Raw genomic sequence first — 26,199 nt, 5'->3', positions numbered from 1 at the left:
GTTTTTGTTGTTACATCAAATTTTTTCAATTTCTAGTTTCTTCAAGCGAACATCTGGAATTACCACACAAAAAAGAGAGACCAATCGAAATTACTAAATCAAATAAATACATTTATGTTACAAATGTGACACCAATAGGCTTTCTTGACAAGCTGCAGTATCTTTATTTAACGGGTATCATAGAACAAAGAACATTAGCTATGAACCTCTTCGTGCAAACCTCTTCACGCAATTTAGAGAGCAGAGTTGGTCTCCTGTGCGCCCCGGCCCGGTTGTGGGTTCAAATTCCGTTCCGTTCCGTTCCTATTGCTTCTCGGCTTTACAACACCATATCCGAGGTCGTGGGTACCAATTGCTAACGTCTTCAACCACATCGCTGCCGGTCCTTAATTGACATAACCCGTGAAAAACCTGGATAGAATTGGTCTTCAGAAACCTATGCTTGTCTTAAGAGGAGACTGACAGACCTGCTGACTTGGTTGACATTTGTCAACACAATTGCTTAGATCGATGCTCCTGCAGTGTGTTCATCTCTGGATTATCTGGTCCAGACACGATTATTTACAGATATAGCTGGAATATTGCTGTACCCAGTTGACGTGCCTCGATATAGCTTAAATAGTGTTCAAAGCTGCGTTTAAACAAACTCAATCACTCATATGCATTTTGCTTAGGTTTGCCGTGTCTATTTCCAAGTTGAAACCGTAACTTAACCAGGAACAAGAATTCGCTGTGAAACCAACAAACATAGTAATACAAGACACTTGATATGGATGTGCAACTTCTTCATTATGTACACATATGTATACACATGTATGTGTGTAAACAATAAAGAAGTTGCACAAACAATATCAAGTGTCTTGTATTACCTTACCAACTTGTAAATGCCTATCAAACATCCAACGAACTTAGGATTAACAATTGTATTTCGAAATTATTTGTAGTTTAAAATTTCTTACAAACTTCTGCAAGGGAATGGCAATGGCAGAAAAAATAACTTAAAATGGTATCATATATACCGAATATGGTATTCGCCAAGCTGAAAAATATATAGTGGTCACGGTTGCAAAATAAACCTGGACTGAGATTCAAGCATGCTGGGTGATCTTCACCCAAATACTGACGTATATTGTGTGCTAACAGGGGCAAGGGTGTGGCCAATGTTACACCCATTTATCACAGCCATTTATCAAAGGAATGGATTCAGCTCTATGTCATGATGATGCTGTTCAAGCGAGATCTCTGCTAATGGGGTGGTATGAGAGTTTTGTCACCATAGTATATATACCTGAACAGCTCACCAGCCACACAGTCCCAAGTTCTTATTGACCTCGCGTTAAGTTTTTTGGCTATTTCTTGGGTTCGAATCCAAGTATGGACAACATAATTTGAAGTCTCCCAATCAAATGACTTGTTTCCATACAGGAGTGACATGCTTTCTCCAGGATTTGGGTGGTTCATGGATCTGAATTCTGTGTTAATGAGGTTGGGGTACTTTTGTGCCAGTATTGCAGGAAGCAGCACCGAGTGGTAGCCCCACACACTGTCGTCTAATGTCTTGTATTCCTTGTACCAGATCCTGAGGAAGTCTGCCCACGGCCTCGCCACAATCATACCATTACAGAGTCCATCCAGTGTCTCGTATCCCATAGTAATGTCGTAACTGCACAAGAAGAGGAAACACACACTGGAATTATTCCTATCTAATTACATATACTTATCTGCCGTAACACTGTTTTAACGAACTTAAAAGTTGGTAATATGGATGTGGTGTTGGGTATAATAATATGTTTTGCCTAAACATATCGGTGCGACTAAGGTGTTCATAGTACAGTTACTCAAGAAGATCATTGATAGAAGTGGTCTTCAGGAACCTGTGCTTGGCGATTAACGGGATCGGGTGGTCAGGCTCGCTGACTTGGTTGACACATCGTATCCCAATTGTGTAGATCGATGCTCATGCTGTTGATCACTGGATTATCTGGTCATGACTCGATTATTTACAGACCGTCATTATATAACTGGAATATAACGCCTGAGTGAGGCGTTGAACAGCAAAGCATGAGGTAGTGAGGGGCTAAATGTGTTCTGAATCGAAACCCCAGAGTCGTTATGAAGAACTGAACGAACCTGTAGCGTTTTCGTCCAAATTTCATTTCACAATCGCAAGTCAAAAGATTCCAAGCCACTAAAGTGTCCTGAAATATTCCAAATAATCCAAGATTACAGGGTTTCATGGAACATATATACAGAAAGGTTTTATTGTATTGTTGCAAAACATAAGGTTTTAATTAACCCTTAGAAACGGACGTAAATGTCATAATAAATGAAAAGGTGACATGCTATCGTGACTATCAGATAATGACAGGATAACATATTCAGGTATCATGTTAAAACAGCACATTTATATGGTTTCTTGTCGTTATAGTAGATTATGAGGTTTCATACCAGATATCAGATTGTAGCAGATTAAATGGTTTCTTGTCGTGATGGCAGATTACTAAGTTTCATGGCATAGTAGCAGATTATATGGTTTCTTGTCATTACGGCAGATGTTGTAAGGGGGGAGGGGGGTTGAGTCTCAAATCCGCCATTTTCTTTTTATGACGTAACATAGGTGTGACCCTTGTGTGACCCATCCTCCTTCGGGAGTCCCCTTCCGTTGTGTGTGTGTGTGTGTGTGTGTGTGCGTGCGTGCGTGCGTGCGTGTGTGTGTGTGTGTGTGTGTGTGTGTGTGTGTGAGTGAGTGAGTGAGTGAGTGAGACCTTCAGGTTCACCTTAGTGGTATTATTTTAGGAGTTTGCCGACTCGAGTGTTCAGATCAGAGTATCGTCTTCATCATCATCGTTCCATTTCTTGATCTCCTTTGATCGAGTACTCTGATCAGTTACAGACACCTTGCGTTTTTCACAAGGTTCGTACGACTCCATTCCGACCTTCTGGACGAGTTTCATAGGCACTCCTTATTTCCGCTGTCTCTTCATTTTCTTATATACCAGTATAACTGATTACTATTCTTTTGATGTATATCCGAGAAATTAAAGACTATTTACCAAGAGGGTGAACGTGGTGTAGATCAAAGTAGCATATCGCCCCCTCGCATTGAACTAATGCTAAGTGTTTCTTGACACATGTACTGCTCTAGTGATACATATCAATATAACCCGATTGGTATTCTTTGGATGAATATTTACATCGCAATTAATTTAGTAATCGGGTAGCATTAGATCAAATCTCCCAGTTAAAACAAACGTAGACCTTCACAATCGTCTCGTCTTGAGGGTTGTTATTTATGCATGTACTATGCCCCGTTGACGGGTGTGTTTACTCTGTGCATGTGGGGTATATTCATAAATAAAGAAGGTAAAAGGAATGAAAGAAACATCAAAGATGCAGGTCCCCGTAGGTTTACCAGATAAGACGGTAGGTATGTCAATACCTCGCGCGACGCGGTTTGTTTGCCTATCTTAAGTCAACGAGATAAGCTACATCAAAGAAAGGAAAAAAGATCAAATTGGCACCGCCGGCGGAGCTCCCATAGGTTTAACATAGGGCAAATTGTCAGCTTCCGTTATGTAGGGAGACAAGTGTCTGACCAGAATTAAAGACAGGAAATAGTAAGCAGTTGAGGACTTATGGTCACTGAATATCTCAAGTAGTTTGATTGTACAGTGATGAAATGATTTAGCATTTGTCATATATATTACTGAATAAGAAAACAAAACTACATGTGTTCTCCTGTAAAACTTTCACTTTTACTCAAAACTTTAAGACTTTACTCTCAAACTGCAAACATAAAAACCCATCTTATGTCCATGAATACTATATATGACACCTATTTGACATCATGTGACACATAGGTTACTCACATGCCGTTAGCCACTCTTATTCCACAGACAGTACAATGAAATACTGGAGTAACTTGTGACTGTATTGTGTAGGGTATAAAGAGGTTAGGACCTCCTGGTGTTAAGAATTGTATTGTAGGTTAAATGTATTCAGTGACATAGGGAGGATTATTTATCAGTTGTAAAACAAAGATTTGTACAACGAACGGTTGTCTAATGTCAATCTTCAAGCAATGCATTAAGTGAGTGAGTGAGTTTAGTTTTATCTTGCACTCAGTAATATCCCAGCTATATGGTCTGTAAATAATTGAGTCTGGACCAGACAATCCAGTGATCAACAGCATGAGCATCGATCTACCCAATTGGGATATGATGATGAAATGTGTTAATCATGCCAGCGAGCCTCACCACCCGATCCCGTTAGACGCCTCTTACGACAAGCATTGGTTACTGAAGGTTCATTCTAACCTGCACCTTCACGGGTACAATACATTAAGAAACAAGAAAGATATACAGAAGCTCCGTTTCAAATGAGTAGGCTTTAGGATAGGAGCTCTCCCAAATGTCTACTTTACATGTTGTGCTAATTGTATTATTGCCCTTCCTCAACGTCCTGTCCTTCACTCTCTACATCAGATGTCATGTCTTCATAATCATCATCAATTAAGTCTTCTACCCAAGATTTATATTGGTACAGTTTGGAAAACACGTCATGATACAGATTGTTCGTGTCTTGTACTCGTTTCAGTATGCCTTGTGTCTTTGGACCCAACTGCATATGATACAGATAAGTAATAAATCGGGCATACGTCTCTTTAAACGTGCTCCAGATGAATTTCTTCAGTTTGGCTTGTATCATGTCTTCGTGTAACCCTCTTTTCATGTACAGCTGTCGTTTCTCATCCAAAAAGTCTTTATTCAGCTCACGCGTCCGTGAATACATTTGTCTTATACCTTGCTCCTCGAGATCAGCTATGCTATTTTTCCTGTTGCCGTGTGTGACATCACTTAACGATACAGCATCATCATCATCAGTTTCCATTTCAGGACATTGTTTATCGTGCAAATGTCTTTGTAAGTTGTGGTTATTGCTAAACACTTGACCACAATAGTCACAATCTGACAGAGGACGTGGTCTCTTCACAGCAGAGAAGTTGTCGTCTTCCTCCCACTTCCTTTTAACTTGGGGTATTCCAGGTGGACCCACTGAAGACTTTTCAGGACACCAGTTTCTTCTGTGTTTTTGCAAATCATGCACGTCTTGAAACACGAGTCCACTGTCATCACAAGATGGCATTGTTGGGAGGTTTTCTTCACACGTCTGCTCACTCTGAACGTCTAACTCGGATTGAATTGTCCTAGCTCGGAGGTCTCCTTTTAAACTGAATGCGTTGGGACAAAGTCGCAAATGGGGAGGTGTTTGGGGTTTTAGATCAACCAACAAGTATCCATAAGGTTTCTGGGTGGCCCTTTGAAATGGCTCCATGAAATGGTCTGTGTTACCTGGATACATTTGCCTCGCCAAAGTCATGATGGGTTGTTGGTCAATAGGGTTGTTGAACAGAAGCAGATAATGACAGTTTCTTCGTTGTGTGGGATCCTTACTGTAATACAAATTCTGGTTCAAGGCTATAACTGAGAGATTACGATGATGACTTCCTTCGGTAAAAAGATCTGTAATGCGTGGATCTTTGCTGGCAGTAGACATAAAGTCGTCGAGGATAACCACGTTCACAACACTGGGGTCCAGAAACGCATCCTTTTCGAGGCGAGAAGGAATGCCTTGATGAAATTCAACGTAAGGATAAACACAGGCTTGAATGGTGTTATACAGTGGCTGCCATCGTTTGTAGAGCCATATAATACGTTCAGGATAAGGTTTAATGTTCATCCTTTCTAGAAGCTGCTTCACTAAGTAGGTTTTCCCACAGGAGGTGGGCCCCGAGACGATCATGGTAAATGGATGTAGGAGCCTAAATTGTTCCCATGACTGGGTAGTACTTTCTGATGAATGCGGTTGTACTGGTTGCACCAAAGGTGATGGTACTTGTGGTGGTGGTGGTGGTGGTGGTGGTGGTGGTTGTTGTTGTGCTTGTGGTGGTGTTTGTGGTGGTGGTGGTGGTGGTTGTGGTGGTGTTTGTGGTGGTTGTGGTCGCTGCGTTGCTCGTCTGTGTTGATTCCTGAAATGTCTAATCATGGCATCCCTTCTGGAAAAAGTCTGCATATCAAGTCACTGGTAATCTTCCCTTTAATAACCTATTTATAATACCATTGACGGCAAGAATCTGTTCTCTGTTCATTTCTAAGATGTCTTGTCGAATGTCCTCAATGTCTTGAAACATTAACATGAACCTTAAAAATTCGTAGTGTTTCAACACGCACCTAGCCATAATAATTCTAGCAAACAAGCTCTTATCATGGTTGGGATCTCAATGACCTCTATTTATACACAGAGTCTAAAAATACCTCTGGGAAAGTACCAAATTCAGCCCGTTACATTGTTGTGAAATAAGGTCAACCTGAAGGTCACACACACACACCGGTAGGGGACTCCCGAAGGAGGATGGGTCACACAAGGGTCACAGCTATGTTACGTCATAAAAAGAAAATGGCGGATATGAGACTCAAACACACACACACACACACACACACACACACATACACACCTTACAACAGGCAGATTACTAAGTATCATGACATTGTACATAGCTAATTATATGGTTTCTTGTCATAATAGCGGATTACTAAGTTTCATGGCATTGTAGCAGAGTATACATGGTTTCTTGTCATTACGGCAGATTATAGTTTCATTGCATAGTAGCAGATTATATGGTTTCGTGTCGTGATAGCCAATTATTACGTTTCATAGTGTTGTATCAGATTATAAGGTCTCGTGTCATTGTGGCTGATTTTATGGTTTCGTGTCATGATAGCAAGATATCAAGTTTTATGACATTTTTGCAGATTATGCATATGATGCCATATCATTAAAGTACATTAAATAGTTTCAAGGAATTTACGCAGTTTAAACAGTTTCTTGTTAAATAGTGTTAGCACATCCATAAAAATGTAGAGGCGAGCTACCTGATGAATAGGGTTTCATGTCGTGACTCAGTCAGTTACGCTGTGTGTACCAGCTAAGTCGCCTGGTCCTAAACAGCTGTGAACGGTAGATTAAATAGACGCTTGACATTAACACAATTTAAACAGTTACATGTAAAACAAATTAAAGCAGATGAACAAAATAATACACACGATTGAAGTGGCGATAGGGACCTCAAGACGATGACATCCAGGTCCATAGAGATGCCACCATACTCCATGAGGGCCTCGAGTCGGATAACATCTGACTGGTGTGCCGGTACCTCGACGGGCTGTCCGAGGACGATATGGGGAGGGGCCCTGTACACCAGCACTATCTGGGGGAACCGCTCTATGACCTGGTCCCAGTATTTCCCCTCCGGTATCATATCAAACCAGAACAGAATGTACTTAGGTTTAATAAATCTATGGATGGATTGCAGGCACACCAAGTGGTGGAATAAGAATGTGTTCTTCTTCGGACCGCCATACCATGCCACGTGAACTGTATTGGGCACAATCTTTTCGTCATGTACTATCAACCTTTTATAATCCACTGGCGCGTTCAGATTTTGGTAGAATGTTTGATTTCGTTGGTATACGAAATACTCTGTTCGATTTTGTGTTACACGACAGATTCCTGGGAGGATACAGTGATCAGTTACTTGAAATCTTCTTTCTCTGAGAATTCCTAACACAGGTTTTGGAGGGACGAAAACTTGATTTACAATGACCAGTATGCCTGCCGTTATAGACAAGGTCGCCATTGCACACATCAGTGTAGATCGATGCGCCGTATATTGCCTTAATGAACTAGAAAAGGCCATCTGAAAAAAAAAAATAAAACATTATATAAATATTAACTCTCGGTAGTCAGAGAGAAGATTACACTGTTGTGTACATTGGAATGAGGCATTTCCTATTTTAATAAAATATATGAAAATCAAAATAATTATGTCTGAACATTTAATACGCTAAAACCGGTACAAAACAACAAAACCAAAGCAAAAATCCCACACACTGCATATTCACCGAAAGTGTGAACCAAACTTTTTTTTAATGTTTTCCCGATAATGGAAGTTATAAGAAGTATATTAAGGGTCCTGACATATCCCTTTTGGTTGTGGGAAAGGTTGGGGGAGCCTGAATACTGGGCGTGTGTTGGAAAGTACATGATAACACAATGACGTCTCATAAAGTAAACTAAAGGGTGCTGTATGAGGTCAGGCATGACTGACCGCGTCCAGCGGTCGTTGAAAATTGCTTAAAGTATCTCAGATACATCCCCTGTCTCTTTCCGAAAAGGGTGACCTACTTGGCCTTAAACATGGTAACTACAAGGAGGTCTATTTAATTAATACTCTAGGATCTGAGAGACGGGCTATTACTGACACCGACAACGATAGTAAGCCTTCGGTACGGACTTCGATCGTAGTCCTCCTGTTTCAGGCAGACATGTTTCGCAGAATCGTTCAATCATCAAGCATAAGTGATTAGCATAACATTACCAGGTTATGTTTACCTAACACGTAGTTAAACACTTCACCAAGGTCAAACAAAGCCGGAAATTTTGAAAACACATCTATTATCGCCCGATATCCAAGAGACAAAGCATTCATGTCCTCTCTGAAATGTGTGATTTGATGAAAACTCGAAACTAAACACTCACCACAGCCATCAACCACCCGAGGAGGCGCTTGCGGACGTGTGCGTCTCTAGGGGATGTGAGCCACACACAATGAAAATACAGAACTGTAATCCAACAGTATCAGATAACGTTATCCTGAAAACATTGGTCACGAATGAGGGGCTACCTGTACTACGAGATTGTGCTGACGCGTGACCGCTGAGAGGTCAGAAGGAGTTGGGGTTGTCGGGCCACAAAGACCAAGGGGAGTGTTGGGTTATCTAGACTGAGTCTCCGTCCCTGCAGCATTTGGCTAGAAGTATGTTGAGCGTAGAGGGTGACCTCTTCAAGGGGCCATTCACATGAATGACACAGACAGACAAATTTATTTCGTGGCCATAGGCCAATAATACAAAATGCAGGCACTTTGGTAACATCATATTGCAGATGCTTAAGTATTAATACAATAAATATTATGAATAAAACATTGTAATATAAATTTAGCGTTCTTGCTTTCTTTATATGACAGAGAAGATGTCGAAGACAAATTAATGTGTTTTTATTGTTACAAGAAATTAGCCAAATAAAGATGTCAATACTGCGGTTAACAAGAGTACAGGAAGAAAGGCATTCTTGTCTAATATCTTCATAATCTCTCACATATTAACACGACATGAAATTCAACCTCGACCAAATGTAAACAATTACTATAACAACAAATCCTATCAGCATAAGTTATGTTCCATGTCTACCCAATTCATTCAACAATAACTTGAATTTACCATATACATTACATTTTGATTAATTAGATGCTATGGAATGCCAGTCTTGACATAAACTGTCATGCAAACGTTGTTTGAAATTGAATAAATGAATAAATTTACATTCCCTACATATTGGGATAACCATACAATGCCCAAACCAAACAGATACAAAATATGTTTAACAGATTTAACCCAAGTATTTCTACCAACTTCAATGTTAAAAGTTGATCAAAGTCAGAATTTGAATATACATGTACCAAGAAAACATTGACTTTTCATCATCTACAGTTGTGTTTATTGACAACCTGCATTCATTTTCTCAAATAAAATTGCACAAAATTCTGGGTGGCAATTGTCCTCATTATTATAGTAAAAATAACTGGGTGGCAGTTGTCCTGGGTAGCAATAGTCCTAGGTGGCAGGACACATCTAGACATATACTGGTACTGGAATGAAACTCTACCTGGAGCCTTTACACTTACTAACTTTCAAAAACATTTTACAGAAGTATATTTGCAAACTTTCTATCTGCCTACTGTACGAAGTGCCCCAAATCTCTACCCCATAAGAAAGGATAGGACAAATAAATGTATAAAAAAATTATAAATATATCTAAGCACGAAATTGTTCCAAATATATTTTGCTAAGTATACAATGACATACAGACTTTTTGTGCTTGAGCAGAAAGACAACACTGAGCCTGAGTCCATGAAAGAGATGGTGTCTACACAAGACCTAAGTATCTATGTAATTTACTACCTCTATTTTCTCACCATTAAAAAAACCTCCTCATAATGGCGAAGAGGACCACCTTTACGAAAAAAACATAACTTTTGTTTTACACAAATTTATACTCATGCCTGTATTATTACAAACTTGATCAAGCACATTTATCTTCCTCTGTAACGGCACTGTGTCTGATAATCATGAAACATCATCTGCAAACAAGAGGACTCCAACACTGGGCACTTCATTACAAATAAAGGTACCATTATCACTATTACAATCACACATTTGAGATGACTGATTTATAAAAATTACAAAAAGCAGCGGACTTAAGATACAACCCTGACGGATGCCAGTATTACATTCAAAAACACCTAGATCTGCTCTAACACAAACAGATACATTTTAATCCATAAAAACAATTAAATTAGGAAATTTCGATTTATAACCATACTAATTAGGCTTTAAAATAATGCTTCATTGTCAACACCATCAAAGGCTTTTTAAATATACAATGCATACTACCACCTTTTTTAGACAAATATTTCTGTATCATCGATTGCAAACAAAATATTAGATCTAGTCTGGCCGAAAACCTGGATTTCGGATCGGACACAGTTTATGTCACACCAAGTTTCAAGTCTTTCCTGAAGGATAGCACAGATCACTTTAATGAAAGAATCAATAAGAGATATTCCTCTATAATTATCAATCACATGAATATTGCTAGACTTGTGGATGGGACAGATTATGCTAGTGCCCCATTGTTTGGGAAATGTTCCATTGTCCAGCAGAGGGTTGAATACTTTTGTCAGGAGAGGTGTTAAATAGGTTTTAGTTGCTTTAAGTAATTCACTTTGCAAGCCATCAGGTCCAGGTGACTTGTTGAGTTTAAGATTGTTCAGAGTAACACTGTGCATAAAGAACAGATGTTTAAAATGGTCACACCACTTATCCTAACTGATGTTTGTAGATAACGAGTAGGATTTTCTCCCCCTTCTGAGAACTTTCCAAAAGGAACTCGTAACTGTTTATAGTGAATGAATTTGGTTTTACGCCGTTTTTAGCAATATTCCAGCAATATCATGGCGGGGAAACCAGAAATGGGCTTCACACATTGTACCCATGTCGGGAATCGAACCCGGGTCTTCGGCGTAACTGTTTATAAATATCATAACTATTTCTAAAAATGCAACCTTAGTGCTGCATATTTTCTTCTTTTAGGACACTCTAAGTCCTCATTCCACAGTGGTTGCATTGCATCAGTTTGATTTATTAAAGACTGTCCATATTTTTGAAATTTCCTCAAATCACAAACCGCGCTCGGTACATGTTTGTTAGCATTGAGACACAGTTCTGGACATTTTCTTCTGATATATCTATATAACTGATCATAATCAAGACATCCTGGAACTTATTCAGAAATGGCTGCACAGAATAACTGTTCCACACATACTTTATCCATGGACCACATTTTATGTGCATAGACTTATTATTACTGCAACTAAATATGCCATCGGCAGCCAATGTAACTCATAAATAGGGGTAATGGCAGTTTCATAAATAGGGACACACAATCCACCCATACATCCATCCATCCATGCTACACAATCTTGGAAATCACTGAAGATACGAGACACATTGCCATGTTGCACAAGCTCCTCTTTGATAAACACCTCCACTGTAGTCAGATTTATGTTGTTTAGGACGAACACTATTGTAAGTATGGTATCCACATAGGTAATCAGCAAAGTCTTTTGCGTCACGAACGAATGATTTACATAATTCAATAATCGCAAAACGCGCAAGCTTCTCAGAATAGCTAGTGGCATACGATATATATATATATATATATAGATAATGGCAGAGTCACTGTCTGTCTCCCTACAGTCCCTGAACCACGTAATGAAGTCTAGATTTCCTCAGGTTCAGAATCTCCCTTGTCACGGGCACTCTTTTTTAGTTTAAAAGTAATTGTTTATTTCTATCAAAATGCTGTGTGCAGAAACGTACCTGTGGTATCTAATCTAATTTAGAAACAGTTGTTTCTGTAAAACATGCTCACTTCAGAGACTAGATGTTATAGAAAAGGGCCATTGAGCGTTTACTCACATATAATTATTCACATTGGGTTTGGGTATTTGTTTGGGATATTCAGCATCTTTTTACTCACTTCCAGGCTATCAGCTATTTCTAAACAGACGAAGTAAACTCTTCTATGTTCTTAAAGGTTTCGACTTAGGCATATGTCCGTGTCTTACAGATGGTCTATAGTTATAGGTGTCCCCATTACATTAACATATACCCGTGCCAATAATGGTTGTCAACCCCCTCCCCACCCCAACCCCCACACACCCCACCCCACACCCACACCCCACACCCCACACCCCTCTCCAATAAAAAAAATTGAAGGGGGTGACAACCATTATTGGCATGAGTATATATACAATATAGTTTGGCGAAGGGTATTGTTAAAGAAAAATCAACATTCATCAGCATATATTTTTGTCGATAGTGCGTTCGGATTTCATAAGACCCTGCTACAGTTACCAACTAATTATGGCTGTTCCACATTGTCAGGTGCGATGGAGGCACTGGGCACACCACTCACGTTGCCCGTCGAGGTTTTCTAAGTAATAGTTATAATCTATGTAGAGAAATCTTAGTGACTAAGAGTGGGGGGACGAACGACCTTGGCTCCTAATTAACCACATTTCATTCATGTACTGGCACGTATACATTCAAATATAAACACAATACTAGGTTCTATACTCACATTGGTTGATCTCTCTTGCTTCATATCTGCCACCATTGTACACATCTCTCTATTGATCTCCTTGTAACTCGCGACATTCTGTAACTATTGCTCTCTCATGAGAATAGACCGCCTCCGTGGTGTAGTGGTTAGAGCTTCCGCCCGGACCTTCCGCCCGGACAGCGGAAGGTCGCGGGTTCGATCCCCGACCGCGTCATACCAAAAAGACGTTAAAATATGGTATTTGTTGGTCCCTGCCTGGCGCTCGGCATTAATGGGTACAACAAGGACTGGTCGGCTCGGAGTCAGTATAATGTGTCTGAGTGGGGTGTTCATGCTTCACTACGGCATGGTATCTCAGTGGGCTAGCACTATAAAACCAGCTTCAGTCTGGGCTAGTACAAGCAGCCGCACATACACATACACACGCATGCACATCATATGAGCGAAATATTCTCAAGTACGACGTTAAACCCAATTTCACCTCACCTCACTATTGCTCTCTCATGAGAATACCCGAAAATCTAAATAAGGAATCTGATGTAATTTTGTAATGGTTTAGGAATGCATGTTTACCTTGTAACAATATTCATCCATATGAGGCACCACAACAATGAAGAATACCACAGACATTTCCTGGATGTCACGGGCGCTCAGCCACCTTCAATATCTTAATCAGTTTTAGAATTGAACATTTTTCAAAGTGTAGTTTTGTCAGTAAACAAAGATCTGGGAAGACAACAGTTCTCCTTTATTGATGAGGGAAACAAATAAAGGAACATCACCTCATGGCAGATTTCCAGATTTCCTCCCACAGCGCTATTCTAAAACTGGAAAATATTTCAGGAACACTTGAATTTTCCCGTGTTCCTTTATTTATTTCCCGCAGTATATTTAAGAAATAGGAATGCTAAAGACGACTTCCGGTTATATGATTCAGCCTACATGTAATTACATGCGTAAGTTAAAGTTTTATCGCACTGATTCATGTTTTATCCCACTGATTCATGTTTTATCCCACTGATTCATATTTTATCGTCGACGGGTTTAGTGGTACAATAACGAACTTATTAACGTTCAATTCTGCGCATAGTTCAGTGACGAATCACGCTTTCTTCTTCAGCGCACATGTCTATGGACGTCAGAGTGAACGTTTTGCCCAGAATTGTGTCGCCCAGGTTATGGGCGTGTCATGATGGGGGTAGTCATATCCTACAAACAGAAATCTAACTTCAGGACAGTTAACTGATATATAGTACACAAGAGAAATCTAACGGATATACATGGTTCCGATCACTGACCGCCAGAGGGTGTTGTTCCAGCAAGATAATGCCAGGTCTAGGCTTCAACATTGTTTCAACCATAGAGAACAGAAAACAGAAACATGTACAAATATACCAACAAAATTGAACAGCGTTTACATGAATTCTTTACCTACACACTTCATAACTAACACTTCACATACATACTTCAGGTTTCATACACATTTCACTTTTCATACACATATTTCACATACATTCTTCATTTTCATATACATATTTCACATACATTCTTCACTTTCATACACATGTTTCACAAACATTCTTCACTTTCATAAACATGTTTCACATACACTCTTCACTTTCATACACATATTTCACATACATTCTTCACTTTCATACACATATTTCACATACATTCTTCACTTCATACACATATTTCACATACATTCTTCACTTTCATACACATATTTCACAAACATTTCTCACTTTCATAAACATGTTTCACATACATTCTTCACTTTCATACACATATTTCACATACATTCTTCACTTTCATACACATATTTCACATACATTCTTCACTTTCATAAATATATTTCACATACACTCTTCACTTTCATACACATATTTCACATACATTCTTCACTTCCATACACATATTTCACATACATTCTTCACTTCCATACACATATTTCACATACATTCTTCACTTTCATACACATATTTCACATACATTCTTCACTTCCATACACATATTTCACATACATTCTTCACTTCCATACACATATTTCACATACATTCTTCACTTTCATACACATATTTCACATACATTCTTCACTTTCATAAACATATTTCACATACATTCTTCACTTTCATACACATATTTCACATACATTCTTCACTTTCATACACATATTTCACATACATTCTTCACTTTCATACACATGTTTCACAAACATTCTTCACTTTCATAAACATGTTTCACATACATTCTTCACTTTCATACACATATTTCACATACATTCTTCACTTCCATACACATGTTTCACATACATTCTTCACTTTCATACACATGTTTCACAAACATTCTTCACTTTCATACACATGTTTCACATACATTCTTCACTTTCATACACATATTTCACATACATTCTTCACTTTCATACACATGTTTCACATACATTCTTCACTTCCATAAACATGTTTCACAAACATTCTTCACTTTCATACACATATTTCACATACATTCTTCACTTTCATACACATGTTTCACAAACATTCTTCACTGTAATAAACATGTTTCACATACACTCTTCACTTTCATACACATATTTCACATACATTCTTCACTTTCATACACATGTTTCACATACACTCTTCACTTCCATACACATATTTCACATACATTCTTCACTTCCATACACGTTTCACATACATTCTTCATTTTCATACACATATTTCACATACATTCTTCACTTTCATACACATATTTCACATACATTCTTCACTTTCATACACATATTTCACATACATTCTTCACTTTCATACACATATTTCACAAACATTCTTCACTTTCATAAACATGTTTCACATACACTCTTCACTTTCATAAACATGTTTCACATACATTCTTCACTTTCCATACACATATTTCACATACATTCTTCACTTCCATACACATATTTCACATACATTCTTCACTTTCATACACATATTTCCTCACATACATTCTTCACTTTCATACACATGTTTCACAAACATTCTTCACTTTCATAAACATGTTTCACATACATTCTTCACTTTCATACACATATTTTCACATACATTCTTCTTCACTTTCATACACATGTTTTCACAAACATTCTTCACTTCTTGTCATAAACATGTTTCACATACACTCTTCTTCACTTTCATACACATATTTCACATACATTCTTCATTTTCATACACATGTTCACATTACACTTCTTCACTTCCATACACATATTTCACATACATTCTTCAATTCCATACACATTTCACATACATTCTTCATTTTCATACACATATTTCACATACATTCTTCACTTTCATACACATGTTTCACATACATTCTTCACTTTCATACACATATTTCACATACATTCTTCACTTTCATAAACATGTTTCACATACACTCTTCACTTTCATACACATATTTCACATACATTCTTCATTTTCATTCACATATTTCACATACATTCTTCACTTCCATACACATATTTCACAGACATTCTTCACTTCCATACACATATTTCACATACATTCTTCACTTTCATACACATGTTTCACAAACATTCTTCACTTTCATAAACATGTTTCACATACAGTCTTCACTTTCATACATTTATTTCACATACATTCTTCACTTTCATACACATGTTTCACAAACATTCTTCACTTTCATAAACATGTTTCACATACATTCTTCACTTTCATACACATATTTCACATACATTCTTCATTTTCATACACATGTTTCACAAACATTCTTCACTTTAATAAACATGTTTCACATACACTCTTCACTTTCATACACATATTTCACATACATTCTTCATTTTCATAAACATATTTCACATACATTCTTCACTTCCATACACATATTTCACATACAATCTTCACTTCCATACACGTTTCACATACATTCTTCATTTTCATACACATATTTCACAAACATTCTTCACTTTCATACACATATTTCACATACATTCTTCACCTTCATACACATATTTCACATACATTCTTCACTTTCATACCCATATTTCACATACATTCTTCACTTTCATACACATGTTTCACATACATTCTTCACTTTCATACACATATTTCACATACATTCTTCACTTTTCCCACATATATTTCTCATCCACGCTGAACTTTTGAATGCACAGATTTCAAATACACATTTCACTTTTCATGCACATTTCACACACTTCACATTTCACTTTTCATGCACGCATTTCACTTTTCATGCACACATTTCACATACACTTCACTTTTCATGCACACACATTTCACATACACACACACTCACTTTTCATGCACACATTTCACATACACATTTCTACTTTTTGCATACACATACACACTTCATTTCATGCACACATACACACACTCAATTTTCATACACACATTTCACATACACATTTCACTTTTCATGCACACATTTCACATACACACTTCACTTTTCATGCACACATTTCACATACACACTTCACTTTTTTTCATACACACATTTCACATTTCACATTTCATACTTCACTTTTCATACACACATTTCACACACACACTTCACTTTTCATGCACACATTTCACATACACAAATCACTTTTTCATGCACACATTTCACATACACACTTCACTTTTCATGCACACATTTCACACATTTCACATACACATTTCACATACACACTTCACTTTTCATACACACATTTCACATACACACTTCACTTTACATACACACATTTCACATACACACTTCACTTTTCATACATATTCACATGCAACGGGTAGAGAAGCAGAAGGACCTAAGTGAGAGTTTGGTTGTTTTGACATAATAATACCCCACTTATCATCATGTTGAGATCTACATTGTTGTGAAATGTCACGTTGATACATTAATATTTTGCAGAATTACAGCGTGTTGAATATGCATGATTTATGCAAAAAAGACCTAACTCAGACTTAGGGTGTTCTGCCACTGAACGGGCCTGACTTAAGTCTTTTTGTCTCAAAACTCTTCCAACAAGGTCTGGAGAGCACATGTTATGCTGGAAGGAAGCTCTGAGAGAAGAGAAAGTTACTACAATTCTTTGATTAAAACTAGTTTCAAGTATTGAGCAATTCTTTCAAATATAAGTGTCAGAGTATACTATATTAGGGATTTTGTGTGAAAATGATTCTTTCTTATCCAAGGTGGAGGTGCCATTAATGACATTGAGCTTTACATAAACGATCGCATGATATAAAATGTAATGATTTGGGGAAGTGTGTTCAAAGGTTTCAGTATTATTTGAACTATTTGTGAAGAGATTATATTGAAATATACAGATTATGTCACTTTGAGCATGATCAATTTCGGCAAGTAAGCTGTATAGAAAACATATAAAAGTGTAACTTCTTTGATGGGCATTTTAGAAGTTGAGTTGATGAAGAATGATGACAATTGTTATGGATATACAACTTCTTTTATTCTGTGAAGGGCGACGTTTCGACATAGATTCTAATGTCGTTGTCAAGCAAGTGGTACATGAGAAACAAATTGAGAGAATATTTAAATTTACATGACTTTTTATTGCAGTAGATTGGAGATGAGTTGTTTGTACATTAAGGAGGCTGATGTGCAACGTCTGTATGGGAGATTAGAAGTGATTGGAAGCCAGTAGGTGACAAGGATTGAATCAAAGCTGATACAATTGATAGGATGCCAGGTAAATGTTTATACAATGGATGGGATTGATGTACATAGATTGTATTTACAGACCACAGCCACATACCTGGAATATTGTTCAAAGCAGCGTTAAACTCAACTCACTCACTCACTCTCTCTGAACTGTCCTCTATGTATAAGGGTATCTATCCTTACGTAAGCTCTCTAACTGTTAAAGGGGCGGTGGGCTAGCCTAATGGTTAAAGCGTTGGTTCGTCACGCCGACCCCGGTTCGAATCCCCACATGGGTACAATGTGTGAAGCCCATTTCTGGTGTCCCCCGCCGTGATGTTGTTGGAACATTGCTAAAAGCGGCGTAAAAACAAACTCAGTCAGTCTAACTGTCAAAACAAGTGATGAAAGCTTTACCTTGTGTCGCCAGAATCATAAAACGCCCGTAAAATCTCTTTTTTTACACGTTACAAGATACAGGCTTCAAAAACCCAAAGATGCCGCTTACAAAGCATAAATCGTTTCTTTCACAGAAATTTTCCTTTTGATATGTAGAGTTTTTCTTGTTACTCTTTTACAAATTGGAATAACAAAAGGAAAATAATCGAAATATGTAAATAAATACATTTATGCTACAAAGGTGACACCATTAGACTTTCGTGACAGGCTACAGGATAGAAGCATCTATGTCTAAGGGATATTATAGTACAAAGAACATAACCTATAAACCTCTACTTTCTACCAAACGTGTGTCCCAGTAGTCCAAAGTACCGCAGTTTGCTGTGCAGAGATGAGTCCATTATGCTGTGCAGAGTTGAGTCCATTATGCACACCGACATCTATGACCATGTGTTCAAATCCCGTTCCGTTCCTATTGTGTCTAAGTTTGTCAACAGCATACCCGAGATCGTGGGCACCAGTGGTAAACGTCTTCAACCTCATCACTGCCGGTCTTCCTCCAAAGTTGGCACAACCCAAGAAGATCCGGGTTAGAACTGATCCGCCGCAACCCACACTTGTCATAAGAGGTAACTAACAGGATAGGCTGATCAGACTCGCTGACTAGAATTGCGTAGATCGATGTTCATTATGTTGATCACTGGATTGTCTGGTCCAGACCCGATTATTTACAGCTAGAATATACGCCTCGATAGAACCGGAATACTGTTCAAAGCAGTGTTTAACTAAACTCACTCACTCATATATTAGAATCTGTTATTAATTCACTTTGCTTAGGATGTGTTGAGTCGATTTCCAACTTGTAACAATAAGTTAACCAAAAATCTTCCCGTAAAAGAAATCGGGATGAAACCAACAAACAAATGTTGTACAATTTTTACAATTGTATTTCAAAATTATTTCAGTTTGAAATTTCATACAAACTTCTGCAAGAGAATTTCAATGGTGGTACATAATATGATGGTAGCATGTCCACACAATATGATATTCACATAGCTGAACATACACAGTGGTCGCGGCTCCACAATAGGTCTGGACTGATCTTCACCTGGTCTTGGTGTAAAGTGAGGTAGCTATGTTGTCACAGAGGCAATGGTGAGGCCAATGTTCTGTTCCTATTGTTTCTAGGTTTGTCAACATCAGACCCGAGGTTGTCGGTAAACGTCCTCAACCTCATCACTTCCGGTCCTTATCCAAAGCTGGCACAACCCAAGAAGATCCGGGTTAGACTTGGTCTGCCGCAACCCGTGCTTGTCATAAGAGGCAGCTAACAGGACCGGGTGGTCAGGATCGCTGACTAGAGTTGACACATCTCATCGTTTCCAAACTGCGTAGATCGATGCTCATGTTGTTGATCACTGGATTGTCTTATTCAGACTCGATTATTTACAGATCGCCGCCATATAGCTGGAATATTGCCGAGTGCAACTAACAGGATCGGGTGTTCTTGCAATGGATATCACAGCAATACAACAAATGAGTGGATTCAGAGACATGTAATGATGATGCTATTCACGGGAGAGCTCCTGCCACCATACACTCTGCTAATGGGGTGGAATGAGAGCTTTGTTACCATAGTATATATACCTGAACAGCTCACCAGCCACACAGTCCCAAGTTCTTATTGACTGCGCGTTAAGTTTTGTGGCTATTTCTTGTTCGAATCCAAGTATGGACAACATAATTTGAAGTCTCCCAATCAAATGACTTGTTTCCATACAGGAGTGACATGCTTTCTCCAGGATTTGGGTGGTTCATGGATCTGAATTCCGTGTTAATGAGGTTGGGGTACTTTTGTGCCAGTATTGCAGGAAGCAGCACCGAGTGGTAGCCCCATACACTGTCGTCTAATGTCTTGTATTCCTTGTACCAGATCCTGAGGAAGTCTGCCCACGGCCTCGCCACCATCACGCCGTTACAGAGTCCATCCAGTGTCTCGTATCCCATAGTAACGTCGTACCTGCACAAGACAAGAAGAGATAACACATACTGGAATCATTCTTATCTACTTTCATAATACTTATCTGCTTAAACACTGTTTATAACGAACTGAACATGACAGTTGGTAATCTGGAGGACGTTTATACTATCATAGCAAATGAAAAGGTGACATGCTATCGTGGCTATCAGAGATCAAGGCATTATAGCACATATTCAGGTATCATTTTATAACAGTTGATCTATGAGGTTTCTTGTCGTTATAGAAGATTATGAGGTTTCATACCATAGTGTCAGAATATATGGTTTCATTTGATAGAATCAGATTATATGGTTTCATATCATAGTAACAGATTATAAAGTTTCATATCACAGTAACAGATTATAAAGTTTCATATCATAGTAACATATTATAAAGTTTCATATCACAGTAACAGATTATAAAGTTTCATATCACAGTAACAGATTATAAAGTTTCATATCATAGTAACAGATTATAAAGTTGCATATCATAGCAGTGGATTATAAAGTTGCATACCAAAGTATTAGAATATATGGTTTCATACCATAGTAGCAGATTATAAAGTTTAAGGCACAGTGGCAGATTATAAAGTTTCAAGGCATAGTGGCAGATTTTAAAGTTTCATATCATAGTATACGTAGTGGTTTATAAAGTTGCATACCAAAGTATTAGAATATATGGTTTCATACCATAGTAGCAGATTATACAGTTCAAGGCACAGTGGCAGATTATAAAGTTTCAAGGCATAGTGGCAGATTGTAAAGTTTCAAGGCACAGTAGCAGATTGTAAAGTTTCAAGGCACAGTAGCAGATTATAAAGTTTCAAGGCATAGTAACAGATTTTAAAGTTTCATATCATAGTATACGTAGTGGGTTATAAAGTTGCATACCAAAGTATCAGAATATATGGTTTCATACCATTTTAAATTAGCAGATTATAACGTTTCAAGGCACAGTAGCAGATTGTAAAGTTTCAAGGCACAGTAGCGGATTATACAGTTTCAAGGCACAGTAGCAGATTATAAAGTTTCAAGGCACAGTAGCAGATTATAAAGTTTCAAGGCACAGTAGCAGATTATACAGTTTCAAGGCACAGTAGCAGATTATAAAGTTTCAAGGCACAGTAGCAGATTATAAAGTTTCAAGGCACAGTAGCAGATTATAAAGTTTCAAGGCACAGTAGCAAATTATAAAGTTTCAAGGCACAGTAGCAGATTATAAAGTTTCAAGGCACAGTAGCAGATTGTATGGTTTCATGGGGTCGTATCAGATTTTTTCATGGTTTCGTGTCATGATGGCAGCGGCTTACCAGGTTTCATGACATTTTATAGCAGACCATATGGTCCCGTATCATTATAACAGAGTATATAGTGTCATGTGGTTTACAGTTTTAGGGGTATATAGTGTCTGCAGGTGACTTGTTGTTGTAGGTGGCAGGAAGTGAATTATGTCACATGTGTTATCCTACCTGGGATTACAAGATTACTTAAGGCAATAATGAGTTTTGTCAATTAATTTGAGTCATGTCAACTAACCAATTAAGGTATGTATACTACATGCAGCCAGTGTAATTGGCACTAAAACCAGGGCAAAATGACTTTTGTTTAAAAAAAACATTGGCAAATGGCATTGTATTCAGTTTTGCATTATAACCAGGGTATTATATAGGCAAGAAATCCGTTCTGGCAAAAACATTGCATTATATCCAGGGTGGCATTATATCCAGGGGCATTATAAACATTGTGCACTGTACATTATATATGTTCAAGGCAGTCTACACAGTTTAAGGTCATAACAGCAGATAAAATAGATGCATGACATATATGCAAATTAAACAGTTTCATGTAAACAAATTAAAGCAGATTCATAACAAAGTGAGATGAACAAAATACATACGATTGAAGTGGCGATAGGGACCTCAAGACGATGACATCCAGGTCCATATAGATGCCACCATACTCCATGAGGGCCTCGAGTCGGATAACATCTGACTGGTGTTCCGGTACCTCGACGGGCTGTCCGAGGACGATATGGGGTGGGGCCCTGTACACCAGCACTATCTGGGGGAAGCGCTCTATGACCTGGTCCCAGTATTCTCCCTCCGGTATCATATCAAACCAGAACAGAATGTACTTAGGTTTAATAAATCTATGGATGGATTGCAGGCACACCAAGTGGTGGAATAAGAATGTGTTCTTCTTAGGACCGCCATACCATGTCACGTGAACTATATTGGGCACAACATTTTGGTCATGCACTATCGACCTTTCATAATCCACTGGCGCGTTCAGATTTTGGTAGAATGTTTGATTTCGCTGGTATACGAAATACTCTGTTCCATTTTGTGTTACACGACAGATTCCTGGGAGGATACAGTGATCAGTTACTTGAAATCTTCTTTCTCTGAGAATTCCTAACACAGGTTTTGGAGGGGCGAAACCTTGATCTACAATGACCAGTATGCCTGTCGTTATAGACAAGGTCACCACTGCATACATCAGTGTAGATCGATGCGCCGTATAATACTTCTTCATTGAACTACAATATGCCATCTGAAAAAATATATATAAAAAGAACATTATATAAATATTTAAGGCACAATTTCACACATTTCCGACAATAGTTTGGTCTTTAGTATATATATTGGGGGAATACTTTAGCTTTAACAGAAGTCAAAGGAGCAATCACCTCTCTGAGTAAATACAAATCTCCAGGTCCCGTGTCTAACGAACATATCATCTACGGAGGCGACTCTCTCGTCCCCAGTATCTGTATCCTCTTCAACAGTATGATACAACACAAGTATTAATGTTCTGCGACTTCATCAATTGAAATATGCGCAAAACAAATATAATATTTCTCAGCCCCCAAACCGCAATAAAGCATCATAAGAAAACTTAAAAGCACATCTGTAAGTGAATTAAACACAAGCCTGAATTTCGAATGTAAAATGAATGCAACACAACATATATTTAACTGCAAGACAGACCTGCTCGTATTGAAAAGTAATGCCAGGAGGTTCTGTACATCAGAGTTTCCGTAATATTTGCAACATTACAGTTAACAGGAGCTAACAAAACACCCCAAATACCCCAGTCTCTGCAGAACCGAACGATTACCTGTATAAGAAAATAATAATGGAACATTAACTATAATTACTAATTGTTTGTCACAAGCACACATCATCCACATTGAGGTGATCAAGTTCTGCAGTAAATAGATTCATATCGATTCTGATTTCACTATTATATACAAATTAATATCTAGGCAGGTAGGGTGGGGTTCGTAGGGTGAATACATATTTCCGCACAAACTATAGTGCAATATTGCCATGGCTACGTGAAATGCTCGAATTTGATTGGTCAATCAATAAAATCAGACGGTATCAATTTGAATTGAAAATGCGTCTGATTTCACGGCGCTTCACTGAGCACGTATACAGCACTGCCGCACTACTTCAGCTTGGCCACCAACATGACTAATATCAACACAACAGACGTGGTGGAAATGCTGATGAAACATTTATTAAAACTCGAAAAATACAATTATACTATTTCTCCTCCACAATTATTAGGGAACCTCACTATCATAATTATTACCTTTTATTATAAAAACTATTCAAAGTCAATTACAATACACAGTCCTAAACATAAACAAACAATATCTAACATATAAATCAGAAAACCTTGTAAATATACATCCCTACCTATCCCTATTTGTGCGGCAAAACGTTCGTAAACATTTACCTACCTGGTAAATGGTATATTTGTTTCCGTTTAGAATGGGAAATTCGCAAGATAACGGTCAGGCGAAACACAAAATATGCCACTCATACTCCATCATGTCTCGTTGCATTGTTCAAAATGTCAAAAATTGAACCATGAGAATTCCGCACTCTGCCACCTTCCCCGCAAGGCTGTCACTGCTATGTTCGTACACTTTGAAAAGCTTGGCCACAAGCCAGTCCCAAATGATGAGGACAATGTTCCAAGGAATCCCAAGTTAGTCGCATGTACACAAAGCTGCACTGTCACTCTTTTTGTCGCATGTCGGGGTGGAGGCACGTACGTGAAATCATGATCGACACTCGCCGGTAATAAAAATCAACAGTCTTTGATGAGTTACAGGTCATAGGTCGATCAGAAAAGGATCTATTCTTCGATTCTGCAGGGTTCAGGTTCGACAGTCAGTCAAGTATTTTCCACTGTCACTTCGAATTTCAACCTTTCGCAAAATGTAAACACTGCTAAACTATCAAACTATTCAGTAACTGTCTACTTCGAAGAAAATAAGTAGGTCAGACGATTCCATTATAGTGTGGCCAGGGGGGGTACAGTAATACGGCACACAAAACAATAGGCTGGTTCGGTCGTGTGGAGCTATGATTATAAAAACCAAGCTCTTAGGTGTTCGATTATTGCATTGAATAAACAGTAGTTTGTTTTCTTTGGAGAGAATAGTTGTATGTTGCAATGTTAAAAGTAATACGAACGGAACCTACTCCCTTCACAGACGAGTTCAATTCGCCTCTCGTCCCATGCCGGATTACGCAGTGTCTTCCGCAGGACGAGGAAGTTCGATGTTGACTCGGTTATGGTAGAATGGAGATAACATACTGTGTTTGGAAATTAGATGAATGTTAGATTTGACTCTGATAGTCTCCAAATTACTCATCTGAAACCTCACGCTACGCGACGCGTTCGGCTTCAAATGAAATTTAGAGACTATCAATTTGGTCTAACATTCATCTGATTTCCAAACATAGTACGTTTATCTCCTAAATATATAACCGCAGGAAATAACATAACCTTATATTATCAGTCATTGTACATCCAGCGGGCTTCAAGGCGGAAGCTAATTAAATGTCAAGGACGAACATCTGTTGTTTCATGTTCCTATTTCGTTCACGTTAACCGCACACATGGTGAAGAAGGCGTCAGTACTGTAGCTTGCTTTGTTTCCACCATCCACTGTGAACATCATTTCTAAAGTAGACACCATGGGAGGTGTCAGCTTCTAAATGTTTCATTTATCGTCAGGTACCACATGACTATTATTTTCCGTAAAGATAAATCCGATATTAATGGAAGCAAACAAGAACATATTTAGACCTACCACAAATGGAACAATGCAGTAGCAACGCCTCTCTTTACGACATTCACTGGTCCGAAGGTAAATTCTCAGGTACATTAATGACTGCACTGCGTGAGGGTCACGGTACGTGTTCTTATTAATCCTTCCTCAACTGTCCCCAGCCAATGGTGACCGGGTAGGGTGGATGTTGACATGGGTGATCCAATCATTGGCGTGACGCA

The 26,199-nt window shown here is 38.3% G+C and overlaps 2 protein-coding genes across 2 annotated transcripts; both read right to left on the bottom strand.

The window, feature by feature from the left end:
- Positions 1–845: 845 nt before the first annotated feature.
- Positions 846–7,433, bottom strand: LOC124276180. Its single transcript, XM_046711841.1, has 2 exons — positions 7,104–7,433; positions 846–1,663 (listed from the first exon to the last, which is right to left on the bottom strand). The coding sequence occupies exons 1-2, from the start codon at positions 7,316–7,318 to the stop codon at positions 1,246–1,248; spliced, it is 633 nt and encodes a 210-aa protein (XP_046567797.1). The 5' UTR covers positions 7,319–7,433; the 3' UTR covers positions 846–1,245.
- Positions 7,434–20,251: 12,818 nt separating this feature from the next.
- Positions 20,252–23,428, bottom strand: LOC124276179. The gene is made up of 2 exons (XM_046711840.1): positions 22,781–23,428; positions 20,252–20,884 (listed from the first exon to the last, which is right to left on the bottom strand). Exons 1-2 carry the CDS (start codon positions 23,416–23,418, stop codon positions 20,560–20,562), a joined length of 963 nt encoding a protein of 320 aa, XP_046567796.1. The 5' UTR covers positions 23,419–23,428; the 3' UTR covers positions 20,252–20,559.
- Positions 23,429–26,199: the final 2,771 nt, after the last annotated feature.

This window comes from Haliotis rubra, unplaced genomic scaffold, assembly GCF_003918875.1.
Source record: "Haliotis rubra isolate DU_JTF1 unplaced genomic scaffold, ASM391887v1 Scf207, whole genome shotgun sequence".
In the NCBI taxonomy this organism is placed as follows: Eukaryota; Metazoa; Mollusca; class Gastropoda; order Lepetellida; family Haliotidae; genus Haliotis; species Haliotis rubra.
This window is presented reverse-complemented; position numbering and strand designations above follow the sequence as displayed.

Excerpts from the sequence above, each read along its gene's own strand:
- LOC124276180 (XM_046711841.1), bottom strand. The coding sequence starts at position 7,318 with ATGATACCGGAGGGGAAATACTGGGACCAGGTCATAGAGCGGTTCCCC. Across the intron at positions 1,664-7,103 it reads TCCCTATCGCCACTTCAATC|TTACGACATTACTATGGGAT; the intron begins GTGTGTATTATT and ends CTTCTTGTGCAG.
- LOC124276179 (XM_046711840.1), bottom strand. The coding sequence starts at position 23,418 with ATGAAGAAGTATTATACGGCGCATCGATCTACACTGATGTATGCAGTG. Across the intron at positions 20,885-22,780 it reads TCCCTATCGCCACTTCAATC|GTACGACGTTACTATGGGAT; the intron begins GTATGTATTTTG and ends TGTCTTGTGCAG.